General features: G+C 45.0%; 1 protein-coding gene across 7 annotated transcripts in view; it reads left to right on the forward strand.

The window, feature by feature from the left end:
• Window positions 1–24,170, forward strand: part of GSE1 (Gse1 coiled-coil protein) — a 555,158-nt gene that overhangs the window by 521,925 nt on the left and 9,063 nt on the right. For all 7 annotated transcript variants that reach the window (XM_089693986.1, XM_089693987.1, XM_089693992.1 and 4 more), the window contains 9 exons: window positions 5,846–6,024; window positions 7,075–7,275; window positions 8,026–8,217; window positions 10,369–10,697; window positions 12,152–12,479; window positions 15,677–16,287; window positions 19,705–19,817; window positions 21,014–21,284; window positions 23,099–23,230. In XM_089693986.1, coding sequence (XP_089550112.1) covers window positions 5,846–6,024; window positions 7,075–7,275; window positions 8,026–8,217; window positions 10,369–10,697; window positions 12,152–12,479; window positions 15,677–16,287; window positions 19,705–19,817; window positions 21,014–21,284; window positions 23,099–23,230 — 2,356 coding nt within the window. The remainder of the gene's footprint in view (window positions 1–5,845; window positions 6,025–7,074; window positions 7,276–8,025; window positions 8,218–10,368; window positions 10,698–12,151; window positions 12,480–15,676; window positions 16,288–19,704; window positions 19,818–21,013; window positions 21,285–23,098; window positions 23,231–24,170) is intronic.

Here is a 24,170-nt window from a genome sequence, read left to right on the forward strand (position 1 = left end):
CCCTCCCCCCCCATTACCACAGTCAGTGTTGATGGGAGAATCACTCCTGCAGAGCTATTGTGTTCTCCCGGTGGGGGTGGGGGAGCCATCCCTGCCAGAAAAACACATTTCTTGTTAAGGGCTATAGCTGCTGGCAATAATCGCATACTAGAAAACCAACATGCTGGTTGTAGCCAAGTCGATCCAATCAGGCTGCCCATAGATAAATTGAATCTTGGCCCCTGCTGAACCAGCTGAGATTCCATCCATCCATGGCTGGCTTTGACAGCTCAGACGCACCTTAGAATTTTGGAAGCCTCACTGGAGACTGGTAGAAGTGCAATATGGAGGTAATTATTGAAATGTGTCTGAGGCAAGGTGTGTCTTAACTGCTGCCATTGCTCATAGCAGCCAATCCGCTTCTGTCTGTTTTGTTTGTTTGTTTCGGACATTTTGTATTCATTACCCCACTAATCAGCTGGCTGACAGTCCTCTTAGTGGGAGTCCATTATTTTTTTCTCTCCTTGCAGTTAAATTCCATTCTCTTAAAGCTGGCCATACATGGAATAAATTTTGGTGAAATTCGAGCTATGAATATCTGTCTGCCAGGGGTGGGCTGACAACTCAAGGGGCCCCCGGGCAATAGGAGATCATGGGGCCCCTGTGCCCTTGCTCAAACTCAAAAAAGCCTATGAAAAGGGTACCAGGGGCATCTCATGGGGGCCCCCTACTGACCCCGGGCAGTGCCCCAATTTCCAAATGGTCAGTCCGCCCCTGCTGTCTGCATCATCCTGCCTGACATCTTTTGATCTGAAAATCAAAGGAGCCAGACAGATCACTCTCAGCTGACCAGTGCTTGCACTCAATCAGATGCAATCGCTGTTTGGGTATTCAGTAGTTAAGAGGAAGTTGTTCACAAATGCTGTTTTGTAAGGATGAAGGGAATTGATAAGATTTCTCTTGTTCAGCCCATGGGTCTGAATGAAGGAAATGTTATCGTTTATGCCCATCTTAAGTGTGATAGTCGAGATCTATCAGACTTGGCCCTCTTATTAACCCCAGATTCATACCTGTGCGGGTGGTGTCGCTGCGGATCCGCACCAAAATCCGTGCAGCCGCACCACCCGCACAGAGGAATGTGGACCCGCGGGTGGGTGCCATTAGTTCTAATGGCACGCCACCCGCACTGGAAAACGCAACCGTACTTGGAACCGAGGTTCCCGTGTGGGCTGCGTTTTCCAAAGAAGTGCAGGGACTTCTTTCCCTGCGTGTCACGGGCACGGGAGTCCATTCAAATGAATGAGCTCTCATGCCCGTGCAAAACGTGGCCCGCATAGATGTGAATCGTGGGGTAAGGGACAGTAGAGATCTGTCAGACTTGGCCAGCCGGGAGAGATCTGTCAGATATGCCGAACTGATCAGCAAGCCCCTCCATAAACGTGTATATTGGGTTCGGCTGGTCATGTGGGTTTGTATTATAGGGTGTGAAGGGGCAGCTGCTGCCACATGCAGGAGCAGGGGGCTGTCATCTGAATCTCCTACATACGCTCTTTACTACATAGGACGCTTATCTTTGCTATCAAAGCTTTTCAAATCCGTGTTGAAATCAGACATCCTGTCGAGGGAAAAATTTCATGAAGAGACTTGACCTACATAAAGAAATATTCTGCTCAGCTTTGATGTCCGATGCAAATTCGATGCCACAATATTGCTTGCATTTTTAATCAGCGTTTGATACAAAGCGACAAGGCCGCGCCGACCAACCTCTGCTTACATCAGATAATCCTTGCACCCCGTGGGAGGTGGAGGGTGGGCTACCTTGTGTGGAAGCCAAGCACCCCCCCCCCCCTTTAATATTTTTAGCCCATGCTGCCCCTCTGACCTCCCCCCTATGCTGGATAGCCAGGGGCAGGTCACAGTTCACAGGCAGCTGAATGCTCGCCCAGCAGGGTGGGGGGAAGAGGAGGGGGAAGCTCACTGAAGGCTTTACACACAAACACAAGGGCCTGGAAAGTGAACAGATGTTGTGTTCATTAAGAATTCCAATCAACGGAGCCCCATCCCTTTCAATTAATTATGGCTGATGTGTCTGGAGGAGGGGGAGAGATTCTCGGGGAGGGAGAAGAGGCTTCTTCCAGCTTTGTAAATACATTTTTGTCTTGGGCTCTGTGGCTTGTTGTGCGTTGTGAAACCAGCTTGATGTTCATGCATCAGACTTAGGCAGGCTGCATAATCCACAATATTTGGTAGTGCTGTACAGAGAACACTGAGCCAGTCACATCAGTCTCTGCACCAGAGGAGCTTACACTCTAATGTCCCCCCACAGTCACACACTATTATATATTTATATAGCTCTGACATATACCGCAGTGCTGTACAGAGAACACTGAGCCAGTCACATCAGTCTCTGCACCAGAGGAGCTTACACTCTAATGTCCCCCCACAGTCACACACTATTATTATACATTTATATAGCTCTGATATATACCGCAGTGCTGTACAGAGAACACTGAGCCAGTCACATCAATCTCTGCACCAGAGGAGCTTACACTCTAATGCCCCCCCCCCCCCACAGTCAGACACTATATTACATTTATATAGTTCTGACATATAACGCAGTGCTGTACATATACCCCCCCCCCCCTCGATAACTAACCTACATGAACACTCTTCACCCCTCCAGAGCGAACCTACATAACACCCCCCCCCTTAGCTTCCTTCCTCTATGGCAGGGCCACATCTTGCAATGTTGTAAGTCAGAACACCTTATTGCCATTAATTGCTAACTGAGTCGTAATTGACTTGATGGACCATCCCAAAGGCTGAAGCTGCATTCTTTCATTCCTCCATATAAATGCGAGGGCTCCACTTTTATTATAAATAAGTGATCCTGCCATAGAGGACCATGTTCAGGCACTTCCTGTTAAAGGGCAACAACGCTCTGTCACATGTTTGTCTGTCTGTGGCATTTGCAGCACACATTATGCAGTCATGGTCAACTGTTGTCACCATCAGGAAACCTGCCCTGAGAAATGCCATGTAGTCATCCCTGGATTGCATGAAGACAAGAAGTGGTTGCAGGACAATTGAGCACAGACTTGCAACTAAGGCCGGCCATACATGGGTTGAAAATCAACCGATTTTTAGTCTGAAAATCGGACCTAAGAATAATCGGCCGTTTTTCGCTCTGTTAGCGGGTCAATAGCACCGGACGATTTTCGTGGTTCCTCCCCTTTTCGGTGATCAGGAATGTTGGAAAAACCCACCAATTTTCGACTCGATGGTCAAATTGTACAATCGTTTTTCCAGAAAGAATCTGCGCATGAGCGTGACCTGGAAGGAACAGAAGTTTCGCCTGTTATATGGGGTGAACTTTATAACTTGGTCAGCCGATTTTTGAAATCATTGATGGCACGATCGGATTACCGAGCAAACGATTCGACCCATGTATGGCCTGCATAAGGATATAAAAATGAAAAAAAATATTTTATTTGGGGAAAAAAGGGGGGTGGAGGCGGTTTTCTGATGCACAGAGCAAACTAAATGTCATCTGCTTACGTCTACTTTAAAAAGTGCGGACTGCCAAATGGGCCATGGAAGAGCATTCCATAGCCAGGTACAGCACAGGAACAATCTTGTTGGTGAAAATGCCATAGGATGTGTTAAATCGATGACGGATGGAATAGGTCGGGATGGGAATGAACAGATCGCTGCTATTACAGAGGACATTAGAAGTGAGCACAAGAGACCAGCTATGGGCTACAAAGTGCACGTTTGTAATTATGCGCACAATAACCGCTCTGCCATTGTTGCACTTTGACGATATTTCCTGGCAGATGTAAGCACTTGACCTGTCGAAGCGCGGCTGCCGCTCCTCTCTGGCGGCAGCAGCTGCATTTGTTTGGGGATAATAGGGAGGCGAGCAGAATGAAATGTGTAAAGCGCGCGGGGTAAGTGCTTCACGGAGCAGCCCGCAGACACTTGACTGTGCCGTTCCGCTCGTCTTGCTCCCTGCGGCTGATCTGCTCTGACGTTCTGCTGCATTTTACCAGATCAGCAAGCATGCAGATTTCACCGCCGCGCTCCTTGGCCCATCTAACCATTACAAACCATCCAGCCTTGTAAAGAGACCCCTGAGAGACGCATCGTTCAGGCCTCGGCTGGCTCCTTTTCATTTTTATTTTTAATTCCCGGCTCTATAAAGCTGCATATGTTTGCACAATGAATCATAGCCTAGCCAATCCAGACCGCACTCCATGTGATCTCCAGTTACCTTCTATTATATACAAATCAACTGATGCTGCATATGTCACATTTTATGCTTATTGGGGTTTTTTTAATAGGCTTTAATGGAAAAAAAAAGCTGAAGGAGGATGGGTCCCTCTGTGAATAAATGGGGTCATTATTAAAAAACTGACACTTCATATTAGTTTTTGCACCAGAGGAGCTTACAGTCTAATGCCACATTGTTTTTAAATTATTAATTTATATAGCTTTATATGCTGTACAGAGAATGCTGAGCCAGTCACTTCAGTCTCTGCACCAGAGGAGCTTACACTCTAATGTCCCCCCACAGTCACACACTATTATTATTATACATTTATATAGCTCTGACGTATACCGCAGTGCTGTACAGAGAACACTGAGCCAGTCACATCAGTCTCTGCACCAGAGGAGCTTACACTCTGTCCCCCCCACAGCCATACACTATTATTATACATTTATATAGCTCTGACATATACCGCAGTGATACAGAGAACATTGAGCCAGTCACATCAGTCTCTGCACCAGAGGAGCTTACACTCTAATGTCCCCCCACAGTCACACTATTCTACATTTATATAGCTCTGACATATACCGCAGTGCTGTACACAGAACACTCAGCCAGTCACATCAATCTCTGCACCAGAGGAGCTTACACTCTAATGTCCCCCCACAGTCACACACTATTATTATACATTTATATAGCTCTGACATATACCGCAGTGCTGTACACAGAACACTCAGCCAGTCACATCAGTCTCTGCACCAGAGGAGCTTACACTCTAATGTCCCCCCCAACACAATTATCCGATGCTCTTTTATCATTGTATACAACAGCATTGCAGTTTTTAAGGATGTAATGAAGGAATTCCGTACACTTCTGTGGGTTCAGGGAAGGATTTCTGGATATCCCCGACTAATCCAAGAATGGTAGTCACTAGGGTGGCTCTTTATATGAAGAATAATGCATGTCTACAATTGTGTATAAGAATCGGGAGAAGATTTACGAGCAAAACCACCAGGCCATGCTTCTTTACAAGTCACACAATGTCCGGCTGACCTTAATGAGCTACCTTTTTAAAAGGGAGTGCACCCTACCCTGATTTATACCCCTTCCCTGACTAGGGCAAAGAGTTTGCCAGTGTATTTTTAAAGTCAGAACCCAAAGGAGAGTGTAAAGGTTTTGACAATACAAATAAAGTTCATTAATTTACAGTGATTGTTTAAATGTAGCAAATGTCACGTTTTGGAGGTTGCCCCCTTCATCTTTCTTAACACTGTTGGACTGGAAAATGGCTTGTCCTTTACTAAGACTTCCAGTCTTCCATTGCCAAGCTGCAAAGCCCCCCTCTCCATTTTTAGGGGGTTACCAGGATCGATAAACTTTGTTCCACAATTTCTGGTTAGCAGGTATTGATTACTATGGCAGACTTTATCTAGAGGGTTAACCATTTCATAGAGCTCTCTTCTACAAACTCTGGGCTGTAAGGGCCAAGTCAGGGCCCTCTGTGCACTTCACACCAGATTGAAATATATGCCTACAATGAGGTCCAGCACTCGCTGCACTACCTCCTAATAGTGACATGTCTCCTTTTCCCTCCAGCAGTCAGACGGTGCCTCCCGTGCGAGCAGTCTCAGCAGAGAACGCCTGATCGCAGAGTCTCAGCTGCCACCAGAGAAGACTGGCACTCCCTCTGTACCCGCACACCTACTGGGGAACGCGTACGCCTTCGCCATCCCGCCAAGCTCCGTCGTCCAAGATGCCCGCTTCCAGCCCTTAAAGTGAGTTGGTGGGCTCCTAAATTTAAAAAAAAATATGCCTCGCTAATGTAAACAATATACAAAGTGTTACAAAAGAAAAAAAAAACTAAATTGAAATGTGAGTTCCTGTGCAAAATGCATATATAATGGTCCCAAATGAGTGGAGTATAAAGCAGGCAATGCAAGCACCACACCACCTACTAGTGCTCCGCCATCTTGTGCTTAATGGAACTGTTACTAGAGTTAGTGGACTCTTTAAATATTAGGGAACAAAGCCTTTTCTGGGTCTCCTCATCCACATGAATGGAGGGTATTCAACCAGAACATAAGAGAGCTGGAAAAGCTACGTAGCTTAATACCATACAATGAAGTTCATTGTAAAGCGCTGTGTAAACTGTTGGCGTTTTATGAGTTCTGTATTATAATAACCATATTAAAAATGTGCTATACACTTACAAGTTAAGACGATAAGCGCTTTTCAGAATGCCGGTCCTGGGAATCAGACAGAACACCTCATGGTTATGGTGTGCTTGCTGACGTCGCGAGCACTGGCTCTTCCCTACGCGTTTTGTCACATCTGACACTGTCAGGGGTCCTCATGGTTGGCCAAGCCAGGCTCTGTGGCCAGGTCTAATGGAGCTCTTGAGTATTTTTTTTTTTTTTTGTAATGCAATTGCCAATCAATTTTCCTAGGAGCAGCACAGTAGCTTAGTCATTTTTATTTAGACCTGCAGTGCTGGGGCCCCTGACTGCTATTCCAGCCAGGATGCTATCTGCATGAAGTAAGCATGCTCCCCTTGCTTGAGTTTCCTGCAGGTACTCCACAGACATGCTGGTGGGTTAGGAATAACGGCACATTGGAGGATGCATGCAACAGAACCTCCAAGAAAAGTGTGATGGAGGCCACAGCTGTTCAAAGGATAGAAGGTCAGAGACAAGGATACTGGAGAGGTTGTCTTTTGCACTAAACTGCTTTTTATTATTTTTTTGTTACAGCCTCTTTAAAGGTGAAAAGATATTGATATCATTTCAAAGATCTTGGCATTGATGGGAAATTTTCTTGCCTTTCAGCCTCCAGAGGCCGGTTCCCCACGTGGTCCCTCCCAGCACGGTAACCGAGGAATACCTGCGTAGCTTCCGTCCATACCACACAGCTGAAGACCTTCGAATGCCATCGCTCCCCCACCTCAGCCTGGACCCAACCGCGGCGGCAGCATATTACCACAACAGCTACCTAGCGGCCCATCACCCCTTCCCACATCCCGCCTTCAGGTAAAAAAAAAAATGTTGCATCTGCGAGGAGAATAAACCCTGGAACACACCCACTGAGACTTTCAGTACATGTATACTGTGATCTGATCAACAGAAGCCGATCTAACCACTGGCTAACGATCATGCTGGAAAGAGCAAAACCTGAACGTGTTTACCCAGCTTAAGGTGGTGTTAAACACCAAAGCAAGCAACTATTATATTGCAGCTTACCAATTCTTAGATGTGATGACTGCATTAGTTTTCTTTTTTTATGTTTTTTCTTCTATTTTCAAGAAGAAGCTCTCCAGCAGAATATCAATTACAGCGATGAGACAAACCATTTAAGCAGGGGTGCTTACAATGATCAGCTTGAATTTATGTAAAATCTTTATCCCAAAAGGAAAAAATGCTGTAACTGCCTTTTTAAAGTATTAGCTGGAGTTTGGCTTCAATCTGTTAGTGTACCTAAATCTGCTAGTCTAACACTCCCCTTCCCACAAACTGACAATGCTGCCTCCAAAGGTGCCTGCTGTGCTCCTTCATCCAGAGTAGGGGCGCTTTAATACAGGAGGTGTGTTACTGGTCATATCACCAGGTGAAAACGGGGGGGAAGGGGGGGGAGGCTAAAAACAAAAAAAAAAAACGAATGCAGCCACCACAACTAATGATTGGTAAGCTGCATTATATTACATTTTTGGTTTGGGGTATAATACTGCTTTTGAGGTTTTCTGGGGTTGAATGATAATCACCAGCTTCCTTTTGTCTTTACAGAATGGACGACTCGTACTGTTTGTCTGCCCTGAGGTCCCCGTTTTACCCATTGCACAGCCCCGGATCCTTGCCACCCCTGCACCCCTCCGCTATGCACCTGCACTTGTCTGGAGTTCGCTACCCAGCAGACCTCGCCCATTCATCACTGTCCGCCCTGCAGTCAGAGCGAATCTCCAGCCTGACAGCCGAGAGGTAATGTCATTGACACTGAGATCTGCAGTTGAATCACTAGCCTGATATGCACCAAGAGGTCACATGCCATGATTAGTGATCCTCAGCCTGTGGGGGTCAGGACAATTTTGATTACCAGAATACATTATATGTGGAGTTTCCAATTCTTTAGGCCTCGTTCATGCCATACGTGCAGAAAGACTGATGGAAACTGACACACAGATTTCACTTGAAGGGACATCCGTTTTCATGCACACGTCAATGAGTTTTATACACGTTGCAGATTCCTGTGCAGAAAAAAAAAAACTGCATGTGATACTAGTGTTGTGGTGTGAACAGAGCACATGGAGAACTTCATTTTGTTGTGCCCTTGCAGAACAATCCCTGATCCCTGAACTATTTCTTAGCCTTGCTAAATTTGGAGTTCACAAATTTCAGGTCTACATTTCTATTAAATAAATTATATAGTGCAGCGCTAAATATACCAGCCTTATATTAAATAAATAATGCAAAATCATAAGTAAAGTGCAACAACATGCTCCAATATACGTGATCCAAACCTATGTGACCTAAGGTCCTGATGTAATATCAGAACCTGTGCCTAATATAACAATCAATATTTTATAAACATATTTATAAAACAAATTTATAAATAAACCACACTTAAATTGATAGGTGCAAAAAAAGCGACCAAACTGTGTGTATATATAACAAATATACACATATAATCCACTCTGCAATAAAGTTCAAATATGTGTGATATAAATTATAATATAAATATATATCAACCCCTCATACAAATATATAAACCACACTTAAAGTGACCAGTGCAGAAATGTGACCAAACTGATCCAAATGTAAAATATCACAAATTATACGTTTATATATATATCAAAATATTAAAGCTCATAAATCCTCCAATTGGTGCTCAAACAACAAAAAGTTCATGCAAAGTGATGAAAGTGATGGTTTCTGTGTTGGTGTCGGCACACTTATCCTCCGTGGCTAAAATGCCCCCTCACCTCCACTTTGCGACCCAAATGGGCCACTAAGCCTCCAGGATCAATCCTAGATCCTTCACCAGTAGTATCTGGTATCCTCTTTATTCCTCCTGTGGTTCTCCTCTCAGGTAAGTGATTTGAATTCCAGACCTCCCAGGATTGAGACACCAGCTCTGCATATCACTCACCATAAATCATGGTAAGTGAAAGAAAAGATCCTTCATAGTGCAGTATTTTAGTGGATAAATTAGACTCTTTAATAAAAAATGCCCACTCGGTATACATCAATATCACAGCGTTCAACAGCATACAACCTCATGCCTGGGTGTACTGCATGGGTTAGGACTCTTTCTGGGTGTGCCAAGATGGCACCCGTACTGGAAGTACGTCACTGCGGATCGGAAGCTGCGTCACGGCGTATCTACGCGTTGCGTCACTATACCACGTGACTTCATCAGGATCCTGATGTTTGAGGTGATAGAGAACCCAAGTTCTGATGAAGGGTTATTGACCACACCTGAAATTATTTTTCTTTATTCTGCTAAATATCTAATAAAATACCATTTTGTACTCCTCTGACCTATGAGTGTGGAGCTCTCATTACTGCCTATACTTGCCTTTCTCTACCTATTCAATACAGAGGAACCCTTTAAAATAACTTTCCATTCTAAGAAAACCTACTAAAAATGTTTTCTATCTACAACGTAAGATATATATTAGTGTGATGGTCAGTGGAAAAAAATATTCCTACACTTGTGGTCATTGGGGAAAAACTGTCCCTTTACAGATTGCTGAAAAGGTCAGTGGGAACTTATGAGATGCAGAAGTTGCTGATTGGTCAAGCAACCCCCAGCAACCTCTGGAGAAACCCTACGGTGCCATGGAATCCTGGTTGAGAAACCCTGGCCTGTACTGTTTGAGGAGGAATGTCTGTATGCAATACCCACTTCTAGAACAGTCAGTGTTTCATAGGATTCTTGGTGGTGAGAAGGTTCTGCATCAAGATATGTCTTTGCAGGGTACTTAAACAGCTTGTGGGGGAGTGAGTAGAGCATTAGTATGTTGATTGGTTTGGGGTGTACTTTTTCCAATCTGTAGTAGCTTGTACCAGATAGGAAACCACACATTGCTCAGAAAGCCAAATGTTTTATTTTTTTTCTTTCCCTTCCAGACTTCAAATGGATGAAGAGCTCCGGCAGCGGGAGAGGGAAAGAGAGCGCGAACGAGAAAAAGAAAGGGAAGCAGACCGCGAGCGGGAAAAAGAGAGAGAGCGGGAGAGGGAACGAGAGAGGGAGAAGAAAGAGCTGGAAAGGGAGAAGGAGCGGGAGAGGGAGAGGGAGCGGGAACTGGAAAGGCAGCGCGAGAGGGCAAGGGAGAAAGAGGCCACCCTCATGAAGAACCTGGAGAGCCAGTTCTTAGTAGAGTCTGAACTGCACCCGATGCGGAGCCACCAGGAAGAACGGGTGAAACCCGCAGAGCAGCCCCCTCCCAGCAGACCCGGTAAATGAGGACATGAGCCTAGGAAACTGTTGTTGTTAAATATGCTTCATGGCAAGTTACTGAGTATTAGCGAGAAGTTCCTTAGAGGTCCATTCAGATTCAGTTACTGCAGCATTCATTTTGAACCTCACCCCAACATGCCCAGCCACTTTGCGTTGCAAAAAAAAAAAAAAGGGTCCAAAGTGGGGTGTGTTGGCAGCCCATTATTTTCAATGGACTGTCTTTTAAAGTGGTAGTAAACTCCATATTTTTCTTTTTTTTTTTTTTCTTTAACCTACAGGTACGCTTATAATAAAGCTTACCTGTAGGTAAAATTAATATCTCCTAAATGTGCACTGTTTAAGAGATGTTCTAGAGCAGTGGTTCTCAACCTTCCTAATGCCGTGACCCTTTAATACAGTTCCTCATGTTGTGGTGACCCCCAACCATGAAATTATTTACCCAGTAATTATAATTCATGAGTGTCGTTTTACCTCCAATACTGCTGCTTTCAGCACAGTAGCTGCTTTTAACAGAGTAGCTGCTTTCAACACAGCAGCTGCTTTCTACACAGTAGCTGCTCTTTACACATCGGAAATATGTGTTTTCTGATGGTCTTAGGGGACCCCTGTGAAAGGGTTGTTCGACCCCCAAAGGGGTCGCGACCCACAGGTTGAGAACCACTGTTCTAGTGAGTGGCATCCAGTGACATCATTGGCGCATGTTCTCTGAAGGTCCCAGACTGCAGCCGCTTGACGTCCCTCCCGTGCACATACATGGGAGTGATGTCAAGCGGCCGCAGTCTGGGAACCCAGAAGGAAGACCAGGTGAAGATGGAAGCCTCTGCAGCTGTGACCGTGCGTCGCTGGAGGGATACCTTTCAAGGGAAGTCTTTCATAATGTGCTAGTATATGATGCACATTATGCCTTTACATTGCAGGAGGAATTTTTTTTTAACTTTTTACTGCTGCTTTAATGCAATGCAGATTAACATACAGCATAACCCAATAGAAGTAAATGGGCCATAAAGTTGAACTTCAGGCAAACCGCTTAAATACACAAATGTTATACATATATGTGAACTGTTTTACCTGGCAAATCATTTTTGTCCATCCAGTTCTGAGAATTGCACAGCACTGCCACACAGTTTTGGCAGGGCAGCATATCCAATTTTTTTTTTTCTTTGCTGCAGCTCATTAAACAATTGAGTACTGTCCGTGATACTTTTTTTATTTGCACTAACATACAATTTTGAGGACAAGCTCATTAACACTTACAGGTCTTGTCCCTCCCCCAGTGAAAGGGTAACCAGTGCAGTGACATGCCCCTATTTAACCAATTCACTCCAGCTTTGACCAATTCAATTTTGGATTGGGGTGACCACAAAACTCGCATAGACAAGATGGTTCACATATTTTTTGATCACATGGTGTATCGTTCTTTTGATATTAATATAGGTCCTTTTTTGCCTGCAGAGAAGTTAAAAGAACCTTCCCTACAGACCGCAAAGCCAGTCCAACACTCATTACACCAGCCTCCCCCCACGCACCACTCGGTACCCAGCCTGATCTCCACCCACGCTGCTTTTCCCCAACCAAACACTGCGGCGGCAGCCGCTCTCCTGGCTCAGAGGACGCAGGAGGAGGAGAAGTGGCTGGCTCGTCAAAGACGTCTGAGGCAAGAGAAGGAAGATCGGCAATACCAGGTGTCTGAATTTAGGCAGCAGGTGTTGGAACAGCAGCTGGACATGAGTGGCCGTCCTATCAACCAATCGGAGCAAGAGATCAGGCCAGAAAACCTCAGGTTGGTACCGTCCAAAGCTCTGCGTGTACCACCTGGGCTACTTAAAGTAAATCTAAACCCAAGAACAAAATTGTAATATATTGTATCTTACCAGTCATTATATGCAATTGCTACATTTTCATTTTTCAGGATCATTTTTTTTTTTTTTTTTTACCTTTTTTCACCTGTGATCCTGCCAGTAACACACTTCTGTCCTACAGTGACAACACTCACTTGCTGTACTATATCTATTAAGGATCTCCCTAGGACAGAAAGTGTGTTAGGACTACAAAACACCTCCCGATACAATGTTGCAGAGACCTAATTCTGGTTACCTTAGGTGCTCTTTTGCTCAACTTTAAGGCCTGGTTCACACCTATGCATGTCACAATCTGCTGAGGGGGAAAAGTCCCTGACCCAGCAGCTGAAAACACATAGGTGTGAACGTGTCCCATAGGAAACAATGTTAAATGGACTATAGTGTGTTTCTGCAAAAAGCACCAAAAAATGCCTAGGTGTGAACCAGGCCTAAAAAAGGGTTTCAGTAAACTTGTTAGATTTTCTTTGAAACATTGTATCCATTCTGTATAGCAGTTCCCCCTCTGGCGTAGCTGATTCATTACACTGTCAGGTGAGCACAGAACGTCTAATTGTCCTCATCTAGGTCCATCCTAATTGTTCCTCATCTGGTTGAATGTTCTTGGCTTTCAGCAGTGGTCTCCAGACTGCAATCCATGGGCCAGATGCAGCCCTTTGCTTGCCATTATCCAGCCCTTGGGGCCCTGTTCTTTCCACTAATAACTACCATTGGCACATAATTTCCTCCCATTGACAGAATGGGGCAAAATTCCTTCCACTGACACCAATAATGGGGCACTATTCTTTCTGCCGACACCAATGAAGGGGCAGTGTTCCTCTCACTGACACAGACACTGGGGCGGTGTTCCTCTTGCGGACGCGGGGGGCGGTGTTCCTCTCACTGACACAGACACTGGGGCGGTGTTCCTCTCACTGACACACACTGGGGCGGTGTTCCTCTCACTGACACAGACACTGGGGCGGTGTTCCTCTCACTGACACAGACACTGGGGCGGTGTTCCTCTCACTGACACAGACACTGGGGCGGTGTTCCTCTCACTGACACAGACACTGGGGCGGTGTTCCTCTCACTGACACAGACACTGGGGCGGTGTTCCTCTCACTGACACAGACACTGGGGCGGTGTTCCTCTCACTGACACAGACACTGGGGCGGTGTTCCTCTCACTGACACAGACACTGGGGCGGTGTTCCTCTCACTGACACAGACACTGGGGCGGTGTTCCTCTCACTGACACAGACACTGGGGCGGTGTTCCTCTCACTGACACAGACACTGGGGCGGTGTTCCTCTCACTGACACAGACACTGGGGCGGTGTTCCTCTCACTGACACAGACACTGGGGCGGTGTTCCTCTCACTGACACAGACACTGGGGCGGTGTTCCTCTCACTGACACAGACACTGGGGCGGTGTTCCTCTCACTGACACAGACACTGGGGCGGTGTTCCTCTCACTGACACAGACACTGGGGCGGTGTTCCTCTCACTGACACAGACACTGGGGCGGTGTTCCTCTCACTGACACAGACACTGGGGCGGTGTTCCTCTCACTGACACAGACACTGGGGCGGTGTTCCTCTCACTGACACAGACACTGGGGCGGTGTTCCTCTCACTGACACAGACACTGGGGCGGTGTTCCTCTCACTGACACAGACACTGGGGCGGTGTTCCTCTCACTGACACAGACACTGGGGCGGTGTTCCTCTCACTGACACAGACACTGGGGCGGTGTTCCTCTCACTGACACAGACACTGGGGCGGTGTTCCTCTCACTGACACAGACACTGGGGCGGTGTTCCTCTCACTGACACAGACACTGGGGCGGTGTTCCTCTCACTGACACAGACACTGGGGCGGTGTTCCTCTCACTGACACAGACACTGGGGCGGTGTTCCTCTCACTGACACAGACACTGGGGCGGTGTTCCTCTCACTGACACAGACACTGGGGCGGTGTTCCTCTCACTGACACAGACACTGGGGCGGTGTTCCTCTCACTGACACAGACACTGGGGCGGTGTTCCTCTCACTGACACAGACACTGGGGCGGTGTTCCTCTCACTGACACAGACACTGGGGCGGTGTTCCTCTCACTGACACAGACACTGGGGCGGTGTTCCTCTCACTGACACACACTGGGGCGGTGTTCCTCTCGCGGATGCGGGGGGCGGTGTTCCTCTCGCGGATGCGGGGGGCGAGCTCCTCTCGCGGACGCGGGGTTGGAGCTCCTCTCGCGGACGCGGGGTTGGAGCTCCTCTCGCGGACGCGGGGTTGGAGCTCCTCTCGCGGACGCGGGGTTGGAGCTCCTCTCGCGGACGCGGGGTTGGAGCTCCTCTCGCGGACGCGGGGTTGGAGCTCCTCTCGCGGACGCGGGGTTGGAGCTCCTCTCGCGGACGCGGGGTTGGAGCTCCTCTCGCGGACGCGGGGGGCGGTGCTCCTCTCGCGGACGCGGGGGGCGGTGCTCCTCTCGTGGACGCGGGGTTGGTGCTCCTCTCGTGGACGCGGGGTTGGTGCTCCTCTCGCTGACACAGACGATAGATAATTTTTAGACTTCCACTGACCACCAAAGCTTGAGGCATTGTTTTCTCCCACTAATGCCAGGATTTTCTACTCCCAATGGCTACAGTCTGGCCCCCCAGAAGTCCGAAGGACTGTAAGCTGGCCCATTGTTTAGAAAGTTTGGAGACCTTTGGCCTATAGGCTATTTTCTCTGTTAGTCAAATCTTTTTTTTTTTTTTTAACTCAAAGAATGTTCTTAAGGCTTTTTTTTTCTTGGGATCGTATGTTAGAGAATGTTTTTTATACTCACATTGTGAATGGTAACTGACATTTCACATGTATTACAAACGTGGGTGGTATTTGTGACTTTTGAAGGTTGAGACCTTCACAAGGCATTTTTTTTTTAAAAATAGACCCCTTGTCTGTTGGCACTCTTGATCTTGATATACCTTACAGTTTATTTCACGGAGGGTTCTCTTGCTGAAATTGGGGCCACTTCCCATACCCTGTATCAACCCACACAAGGTCTACCTTTTATATTTACAAACTTAGGGTATCAGCTATAGTCAACCGGTTTGGTCTATGCTCACACACATTTTTTTTTTATTATTTTATGTAGGGTTATAAGCAATCGCAATGAAAGCGGCATCCGAGAGCCCCTACAACATTTCGGAGGCCCGCCGCCGCTTATTTCCCCCAAACTGCAACAACAGCCAACGCCAACTTCATTATGGAACCCTGTAACGCTAATGGAGACCCCAACTGAGCCACGGCGCACCCAAGAACCCACCACTGTCCATAACCATGCCACCACTGTGTACGATCATAACAGACAAACTGTTGCCCCAATCAAAATAGAGCGACCATTTTCCTTTGAGAAGCAGCCAGATGAGGAGGAGGTGGCTCATAGGAGACGGGAACTAATGGAGAAGTACCAGCCCATTCGGGATTCCTCCACATTGGAGCACGCTGGTTATTCCCACGCCCCTTTCCTTGCTGAGCTTGAAAAATCAACGCAGACTTTCTTAAATCAGCAGCGGAGTTCCCTCCAGCAAGCTGGACAGACTATGGAGATTACGCTGCTGCACAAGCCAATCACAGCGCTCAGAGCACCGCCGCCGAGGACGCGAGAGCCCATGTACATTTACGATGAGTTTTTGCAGCAGCACCGCAGGCTGGTCAGTAAGCTGGACCTGGAGGAACGGAGACGGAAGGAGGCTCGGGAGAAGGGTAAGATGCGTATGAGTTGCAGAGATTTATTAAACTGTTTGTGTTTTTGTTTTTTTCTCGTCGAGAACAAAGTAGAGAAATCCTAATTTAAAAACACTCTCAAGTGACTGCTGAAGGTTATGGGCAGAGATGTGCGTTTCACTCAGTGGTACCCTTGATTTTTTCCCTCTTATTTATTTATTTCAGGTTCTTGTATAGCTCCGTCCATTTACGCAGCGCTTTTTACATATACAGTTGTGTTCAAAATAATAGCAGTCAGACATCACTAACCGGATCAATCGCTGTTTTTGGTAGAAATGATATTTATACATGGCAAATAATTTACTAGCAGGTGTAGTAGAGTAATAGAAATCCAACAGACCCAACAGTCATGACATGCATGCCGCTGATTCTGTGTCATTGAATCACTCATTGAAAGGGGCGTGTTCAAAATAATAGCAGTGTGGAGTTCTATTAGTGAGGTCATTCATTCTTTGAAAAACAGGTGGCAATTATTGCCCTTATTTAAGGAAGGAAGGCAGCAAATGTTGTACATGCTGGTTACAGTGCATTTCTCTGAAATTCCGAGGAAAATGGGTCGTTCCAGACATTGTTCAGAAGAACAGCGTACCTTGATTAAAAAGTTGATTTGAGAGGAGAAAACATATAAAGAAGTGCAGAAAATGATCGGCTGCTCAGCTAAAATGATCGCAAATGCTTTAAAATGGCAACCAAAACCTGAAAGATGTGGAAGAAAACGAAAAACTACCATTGGAATGGATAGAATAGCCAAAATGGCGCGGACTCAACAATCAGCTCCAGGAAGATGAAAGAAGGTGTAAAGTTCCCTGTGAGGACTGTTACAATTAGAAGACGCCTATGTGAAGCCAAGCTATCTGCAAGAAGCCCCCGCAAAGTCCCACTGTTGGAAAAAAGACATGTGCTGAAGAGGTTACAATCTGCCAAAGAGCACATTGACCGGCCTAAAGAGAAATGGCGCAACATTTTGTGGACTGATGAAAGTAAGATTGTTCTTTTTGGGTCTAGTGGGCGGAGACAGTTTGTCAGACGACCCCCAAACACTGAATTCAAGCCACAGTACACTGTGAAGACAGTGAAGCATGGTGGTGCAAGCATCATGATATGGGGATGTTTCTCATACTACGGTGTTGGGCCTATTTATCACATACCAGGGATCATGGATCAGTTTGAATACATCAGAATACTTGAAGAGGTCATGCTGCCTTATGCTGAAGAGGAAATGCCCTTGAAATGGGTGTTCCAACAAGACAACGACCCCAAACACACCAGTAAACATGCAACATCTTGGTTCCAGACCAACAAGATTGACGTTATGGAGTGGCCAGCCCAATCCCCGGATCTTAATCCAATAGAAAACTTGTGGGGTGACATCAAAAATGCCGTTTCTGAGGCAAAACCAAGAAATAGAGAAGAACTGTGGAATGTGGTCCAATCATCCTGGGCTGGAATACCTGATCACAGGGGCCAGAAGTTGGGGGACTCCATGCAACACAGATGTACAGCAGTTCTCAGAAACAGTGCGACTACAACCAAATATTCATGAAGTCATTCAAAGGAAAGCAAAATCTTCAAACATTTCTCAGTTTATATAGTGAATGTTTGAGTTTGTAAAGAAGAATACAAACTGCTATTTTTTTGAACCGTCTAATATTCACTTTTCTTCAATTTTTTTTTAGAGGAACGACACAAATTTGATCTATTTTTCTTCATGTTTTGATTTGGAATAGAATGTGTCGTGTTCCCAATGCATTTGTGTGGATGGAAATAAAAGCTATTAGAAGGATTTTCAGCTTTATTCACTTTTTTCAACACACTGCTATTATTTTGAACACAACTGTATATTACATTCACATCAGTCCCTAACCCTCAAGGGGCGTACAATCTAAGGTCCCTAACTCACATTCATACATACACATACTAGGGACGATTTAGACAGGACCCAATTCACCTACCAGCATGTCTTTGGAGTGTGGGAGGAAACTGGAGTACCCGGAGGAAACCCACGCAGGGACAGGGAGAACATGCAAACTCCAGGCAGGTGATGCCATGGTTGGGATTCGAACCAACGACCCTAGTACTGCCAGGCGGAAGTGCTAACCATTTAGCCACTGTGCTGCCCATACTCTTCATTAACATTCTCAGCTTCTGGCAGTGATACTCTGGAACAAAGTTGAGAGAGGATCGGGAGGCTTCAAACAAGGCACTATGAAAAGACCCAAGTAACACATATTCCTGCACCAAGCTGTTCCTGGGCCAGATTTTAATGCAGCCTGTTCATTCTGTGATTAGCTATTTATTTATTTAGATCATATAAAGTGGTTGTAAACCCTTAACATCTACCCACTGAAGTGACTGGCCCTAGGTGATCCACGGAAATGAAACCAATCCTCCTATATAAGTTGCACTTGTTTATCTGCAGTTTTCTCTCCTCTACAGCCTCCTAAAGCACACATTTTGCATAGCATTTCTGAACGCAGGGGGCAGGAATCTGATGTCACACACTGCACAGCATAGAACAGGAAGCTGAGTGTAATCTGATACCTGAGTGGGAGGGGATGGACATACCCCCTTCCACAGTCATAGGGGAACGTGCGCAGCTAAAGCTGTCAATCACCTCTGTGTGCTGGAGGAGGGAGCAGAGCCACCCCCTGGAATTCTGTGTTGTCGGCAGTACCTGTCACAAGTGACTCGTGCAAACAGCAGATAAGGAACCACACTAGATGCTTTGGATTGAGGCAAATACACACTATAAAGAGATCTGCTTTGTTTGTTTTTCATATCGGATGTTTACAACCACTTTAAAGCCCCACTCTGGGCTGCTGTTAAAGTGGTTGTAAACCCTTACATATGCCCAGTGAAGTGACTGACCTCAGGTGATACACAGAGAATAACCAAATCCTCCTGCATAGGTTGTACCTGTTTATCTGCAGTCTTCTCTTCATTCATCCCATTAGTGTTGAATTTATAAAGCTTGTCTGAGGTTCAGAAAAAATGGGGTGGAGAGCTGAAATTACCCTCTGCAGTGCTCAATAAGGACATCACTGAGAGCTGATTGGAGTAAATGGACACACCCCCTTCACTCAGAAACAGAGCTGAGGCTGTCAATCACTCTCCTACACTAACACTCCTAGATTATGGGTGGAGCCAGGCTGTGCTTGCACACAATGCAGAACTGCTTAGTTTACAGTGTTGCATGGGTAACTTATAACAGCAGCTCAGAGTGGAGCTTTACATGGATTACTTCCAAGTATAACAACCTGCCTCAAATACAATGTACGCGTGATTAGGAACACCCACTTACCTCTTAAGGGTTTTGAATCCCAATAATTATGACTCGGCCTAGATTTGCAGTTTTGCTGATTCCTAAACTGCGTTCACTGGCTTCTCTCCCTTTAGGTTATTACTACGACCTGGATGACTCGTATGATGAAAGCGACGAGGAAGAAGTCCGAGCGCACCTCCGGAGAGTAGCTGAGCAGCCACCACTCAAGCTGGATACGTCCTCTGAGGTATGAGACTAGGCACCCCGACTGGCATTAAGGAGCTAACTCTGTGCACCCAAAGTGATTGTGGAAATCCTTTTGGTGTGCAGAAGCTCCCAATCCAATATACAAATTCTCAACATTCAAATGCTCTACCTCCACTACAGCCGTAATTTTAGATGAAAGCTATAATATAGAATAAAGATGAAAAAAGGGGTTCCAGAGCTATTAATCGTCTTTTTCAAGCAATAAAACCTACAAGGGATTCTAGCCATTCCCCTAAAAAAAAAATTGTCTTTACACTTTGAAAGAACCCTTTCCTGAGATATTCTGCAGGGATAATTTCCTGTTATGTTTTACCTTCTTGTGCCCATACTTTGTGTCCCTTGGGTGAAGCAAACATGCACAAGGTCTCTATAATTCCAAGTAGATGGCTGCAGTTGGGGGTGGAATAGTCCCTTTCCACTGGAAGCCACCCTGATATCTGGTTCTCCTTTCATCATTTTGGGCTCGGGTCTTCATTCTTGATATGTGCTTTTTGAGGGCCCATTTTCAAACACTCTGCCAGAGTGACCTTGGGTTACTTGTGTAAGCCTTGTGACTCGGAACTCCATATGCATCTTTGAAAAGTGAACTTTTGTTCAAGAAATGTATTTGATGAAAATGATCAAATGCAGGATAATCTGCTGTTTTGATATGTAACTGTACAAGGATAATCTTCTTTTAATACAATAACAAAAATTGAGAAACTTTTATTTCTGTTACTGATTATTCTGTGCATATCATATTACCCCGTGGATATCCCAAATATCTCGATATTTTCCTTCTTTATAATATACGTGATATCTGAGTTTACAGCGACATTATACAGAGGTACATAAGCTTACCTGTTCCAGGTCATTGACTCAAATCTTCCTGAACCCCGTTGGTTAGTGTACAAGCTAGACGACCGGTGTTTTCAGATGGGGATTGGTGATGTGTCTCAGGAAAGATTTACTTTCACCAAAAATGGTCTAGCTTGCCTTCCTACTTCCTAAATGTCTCCTTGGTTTTTCTGAACTCAAGTTGGTAGCGGAGCTTTGTCTTCTACATGTTTCAGAATTTTGAGGAACCTCAACACAACCTACTTGTTTTCCTAACCCGTTTTTGTTATTTATTTTTGGTGACCCTTGTATCGAACACACAGTCTATAATTGTTTATTCAATTTTGTTTCCATGGGCAGAAGTTGGAGTTTCTTCAGATATTTGGCCTCACGACCCAACAAGAAAAGGAGCGCCTCCTGCAGCAAAAGCGGAGAAAGCGAAGGCGGATGTTGCGAGAAAGGAGTCAGTCTCCTCCCATGATACAAAACAAGCGACAGACGCCGTCTCCACATTCTCCCCTTTCCACCAGATTCAGCCCAGATGAGCTCAACAACAGCCCCAACCTGGAGGAGAAGAAGAAATTTCTCACGTTTTTCGACCTGTCGCATGTCAGTGCAGAAAAGAGGAGAGGTGAGATGTTCCTGATGGTAACACGCACTCTATAGAATATAAACGCAGTGGTGGGAAACCAGTTAGATTATGGCTGGAACTCCTCAGTGGATGTGGAGCCCTCCAAAGGGCTGCTTCTCCCTGGAGAACTCAAGAGTCACACAATGGACCCCCTAGAATATAACCGTTCATATCTAAGGAATATAGAAGCAGCCATGTAGATTATGGCTTAATCTCATATATGGATCCTGAGCCTTCCAAAGAGCTTCTACTCCCTAGTTGATTTCTACAGTGTATAAGAACAGTGTTGCCAACCAGTTAGATTATGGCTGGATCTATCCAGTTGGATTATGGCTGGATCTAACCAGTTGGATTATGGCTGGATCTAACCAGTTGGATTATGGCTGGATCTAACCAGTTGGATTATGGCTGGATCTAACCAGTTGGATTATGGCTGGATCTAACCAGTTGGATTATGGCTGGATCTAACCAGTTGGATTATGGCTGGATCTTGCTTGTGGATCCTGAGCCCTCCAAAGAACATAGGCTTTTTTGGAGGGCTCAGGGTCTACAACTGAACCCCCCCCCCCCCCCCAGAATATACCAGTTCTTTGCTACAGGATATAAGGGCACTGGTAGGAAACCATGTAGATTGTGGCTGAATCTCGCCTGTGGATCCTGAGACCTCCAAAGAGCTTCTGCTCTTAAAATTGTTGTACAGCACAGTGCGCAACACTTCTGCCTTGCGGCACTGAGGTCCTCGGTTCGAATCCCAGCTAGGACACAATCTTCATTTGTATGTGCTCCTCATACTTCCTCTCTCACTTTAGGCTCCATGCACACGGGGCATTTTAATAACACTGGTAACGTTAGCTGTGTAAAGTCACATTAAAAACTTGTTTTTTAGTGTTTGCATTTAGTGGCAGTTTGACGTGTTTTTTTAGCAGGTTTTTTTTTACCACAGAAAAAAAATTTTTTTTTTTTCTGCTAAAAAAAACAAAGTCCAAGAATGCTGGTTTGCTGCGTTTCGCCAGGTATTTCAGCGTTAGAGCTTTTTTACAGTTAAAAAAACTCCTCTAGAAACCCACTAGGTCTGGGGGAGTGGGGGGTTCCTGCCAAAAGAACATTGATTGCAGTCTGTGTGCATAGACACATAGGATAACATGCTGGGGGGGTTTACTGGCTGTAGAAAAAAAAAAGCCACAAACAGCCGCTGTAAAAACGTCCCGTGTGCATGAGGACCCTAAAGATAAGCTATTATGGTGTGTGTGTTAGTGTGTGTGTTTTATATTGTAAAGTGCTGAGCAAACTGTTAGCGCTATATAAATCCTGTATAATAATAATAATAATATATAAATCCTGTATAATAATAATAATATATAAATCCTGTATAATAATAATATACAAATCCTGTATAATAATAATATATAAATCCTGTATAATAATAATATATAAATCCTGTATAATAATGTATAAATCCTGTATAACAATAATAATATACAAATCCTGTATAATAATAATATATAAATCCTGTATAATAATAATAATATATAAATCCTGTATTATAATAATATATAAATCCTGTATAATAATAATAATATATAAATCCTGTATAATAATAATAATCGTGTGTGGTGTGTTTTAGTGTGTGTGTGTTTTAGTGTGTGTGTGTGTGTGTGTGTTAGAACCTTGGATTCTAAGCTGTTTGTGAATGCATGTGTAAAATGCTGCTTAATTTGTCAACTCTATAATAAAATGAATACTATTAATGGTGGTTGTTACTGTAACCCTTTTGGTTAGATGCTGCTTTTAACACAATGTCTTCATTACAACAGACAAGGAAAAACTGGTGGAAATGCTTCAGGCGATTAAGCAGAAAAATGCAGTACCTGAGGCAGTAAAGAACCAACCACCAGCCCAGAGTCGGACTACCCCGCCTCCGCCTCCTCCACCCCCTCCCCCCTCAGGTAAGACAAAGATGTATGGCCTGCCTCCTTGGATTATGGTCTTAGTCAAATCATTTACAAATTTACTTGGCTGCCATCAGTAGGTAGAAAACTGCTAAATTTGCTCAAATGCTACAAAATTATAAATAGCTGACCAAGCAAAGGGGGGGGGGGGGTGTCCATTTTTTCCTCATAACAAAGCTGCTTTACTTTAATCAGAACGTTACTGTATTTTCAGTAGCCATTCTGTATTTTTATTGTAATATTTACCAAGAAATGGCGTTTTATAAACTTGCTGCACTATATTTTTTTTTAGCATTATTACAGATATATGAAAATGCTCCCTCTAGTGGCTGTGGTGCAGCAAGGCGGTGCAGGAGCAGAGGTAGCTGAGGTTACAGGATATGCCACAGTCTATGGTCCTTTACCAATATGAGCAGAAGTATGGATTAAGAGGAGGAAATATGAAGCTTAATCACAACGTAGCACCACTAAGCAGGATCAAAGTCTCATTCATAAAACTTTAAAAAGACTAAAGAGATCTTCTAAGGGCTCATTCACATTTGTCTGTTCCAGTGCATTGCATTAAACATGCACAATAACTTGACCTGCATTAAGACGGCTTGTTCAAATGTTTGGGCTGCTAACATACCAAAAAAAAGAAAAAAAAAACCTGCACCATGTTCCATGTTGTGCTGTAACACACATACATCCAAGGTGCTTTTGGGTGAATGCGTTTGGGTATTATTGATGATGAATTGCACCATAAGGCACTAATACACAAACCTGCATTAACTTGTACTGCGACAATGCACACTCGCTACACTGGAAGGGTACGAATGGGCACTAAAGGATGACCGACTAGGGCTTGTCGTTTTTTGTGGGTGGTTTTATTTCATCATTTTTCTGAAGAATCAAATGCTAATCAGTATTCCTTTGGGGGCTGTAGGGAAATGTTTGA

Source organism: Staurois parvus, unplaced genomic scaffold (assembly GCF_062004578.1).
Source record: "Staurois parvus isolate SC_StPar_1 unplaced genomic scaffold, SC_StPar_1.0 ptg000646l, whole genome shotgun sequence".
In the NCBI taxonomy this organism is placed as follows: domain Eukaryota; kingdom Metazoa; phylum Chordata; class Amphibia; order Anura; family Ranidae; genus Staurois; species Staurois parvus.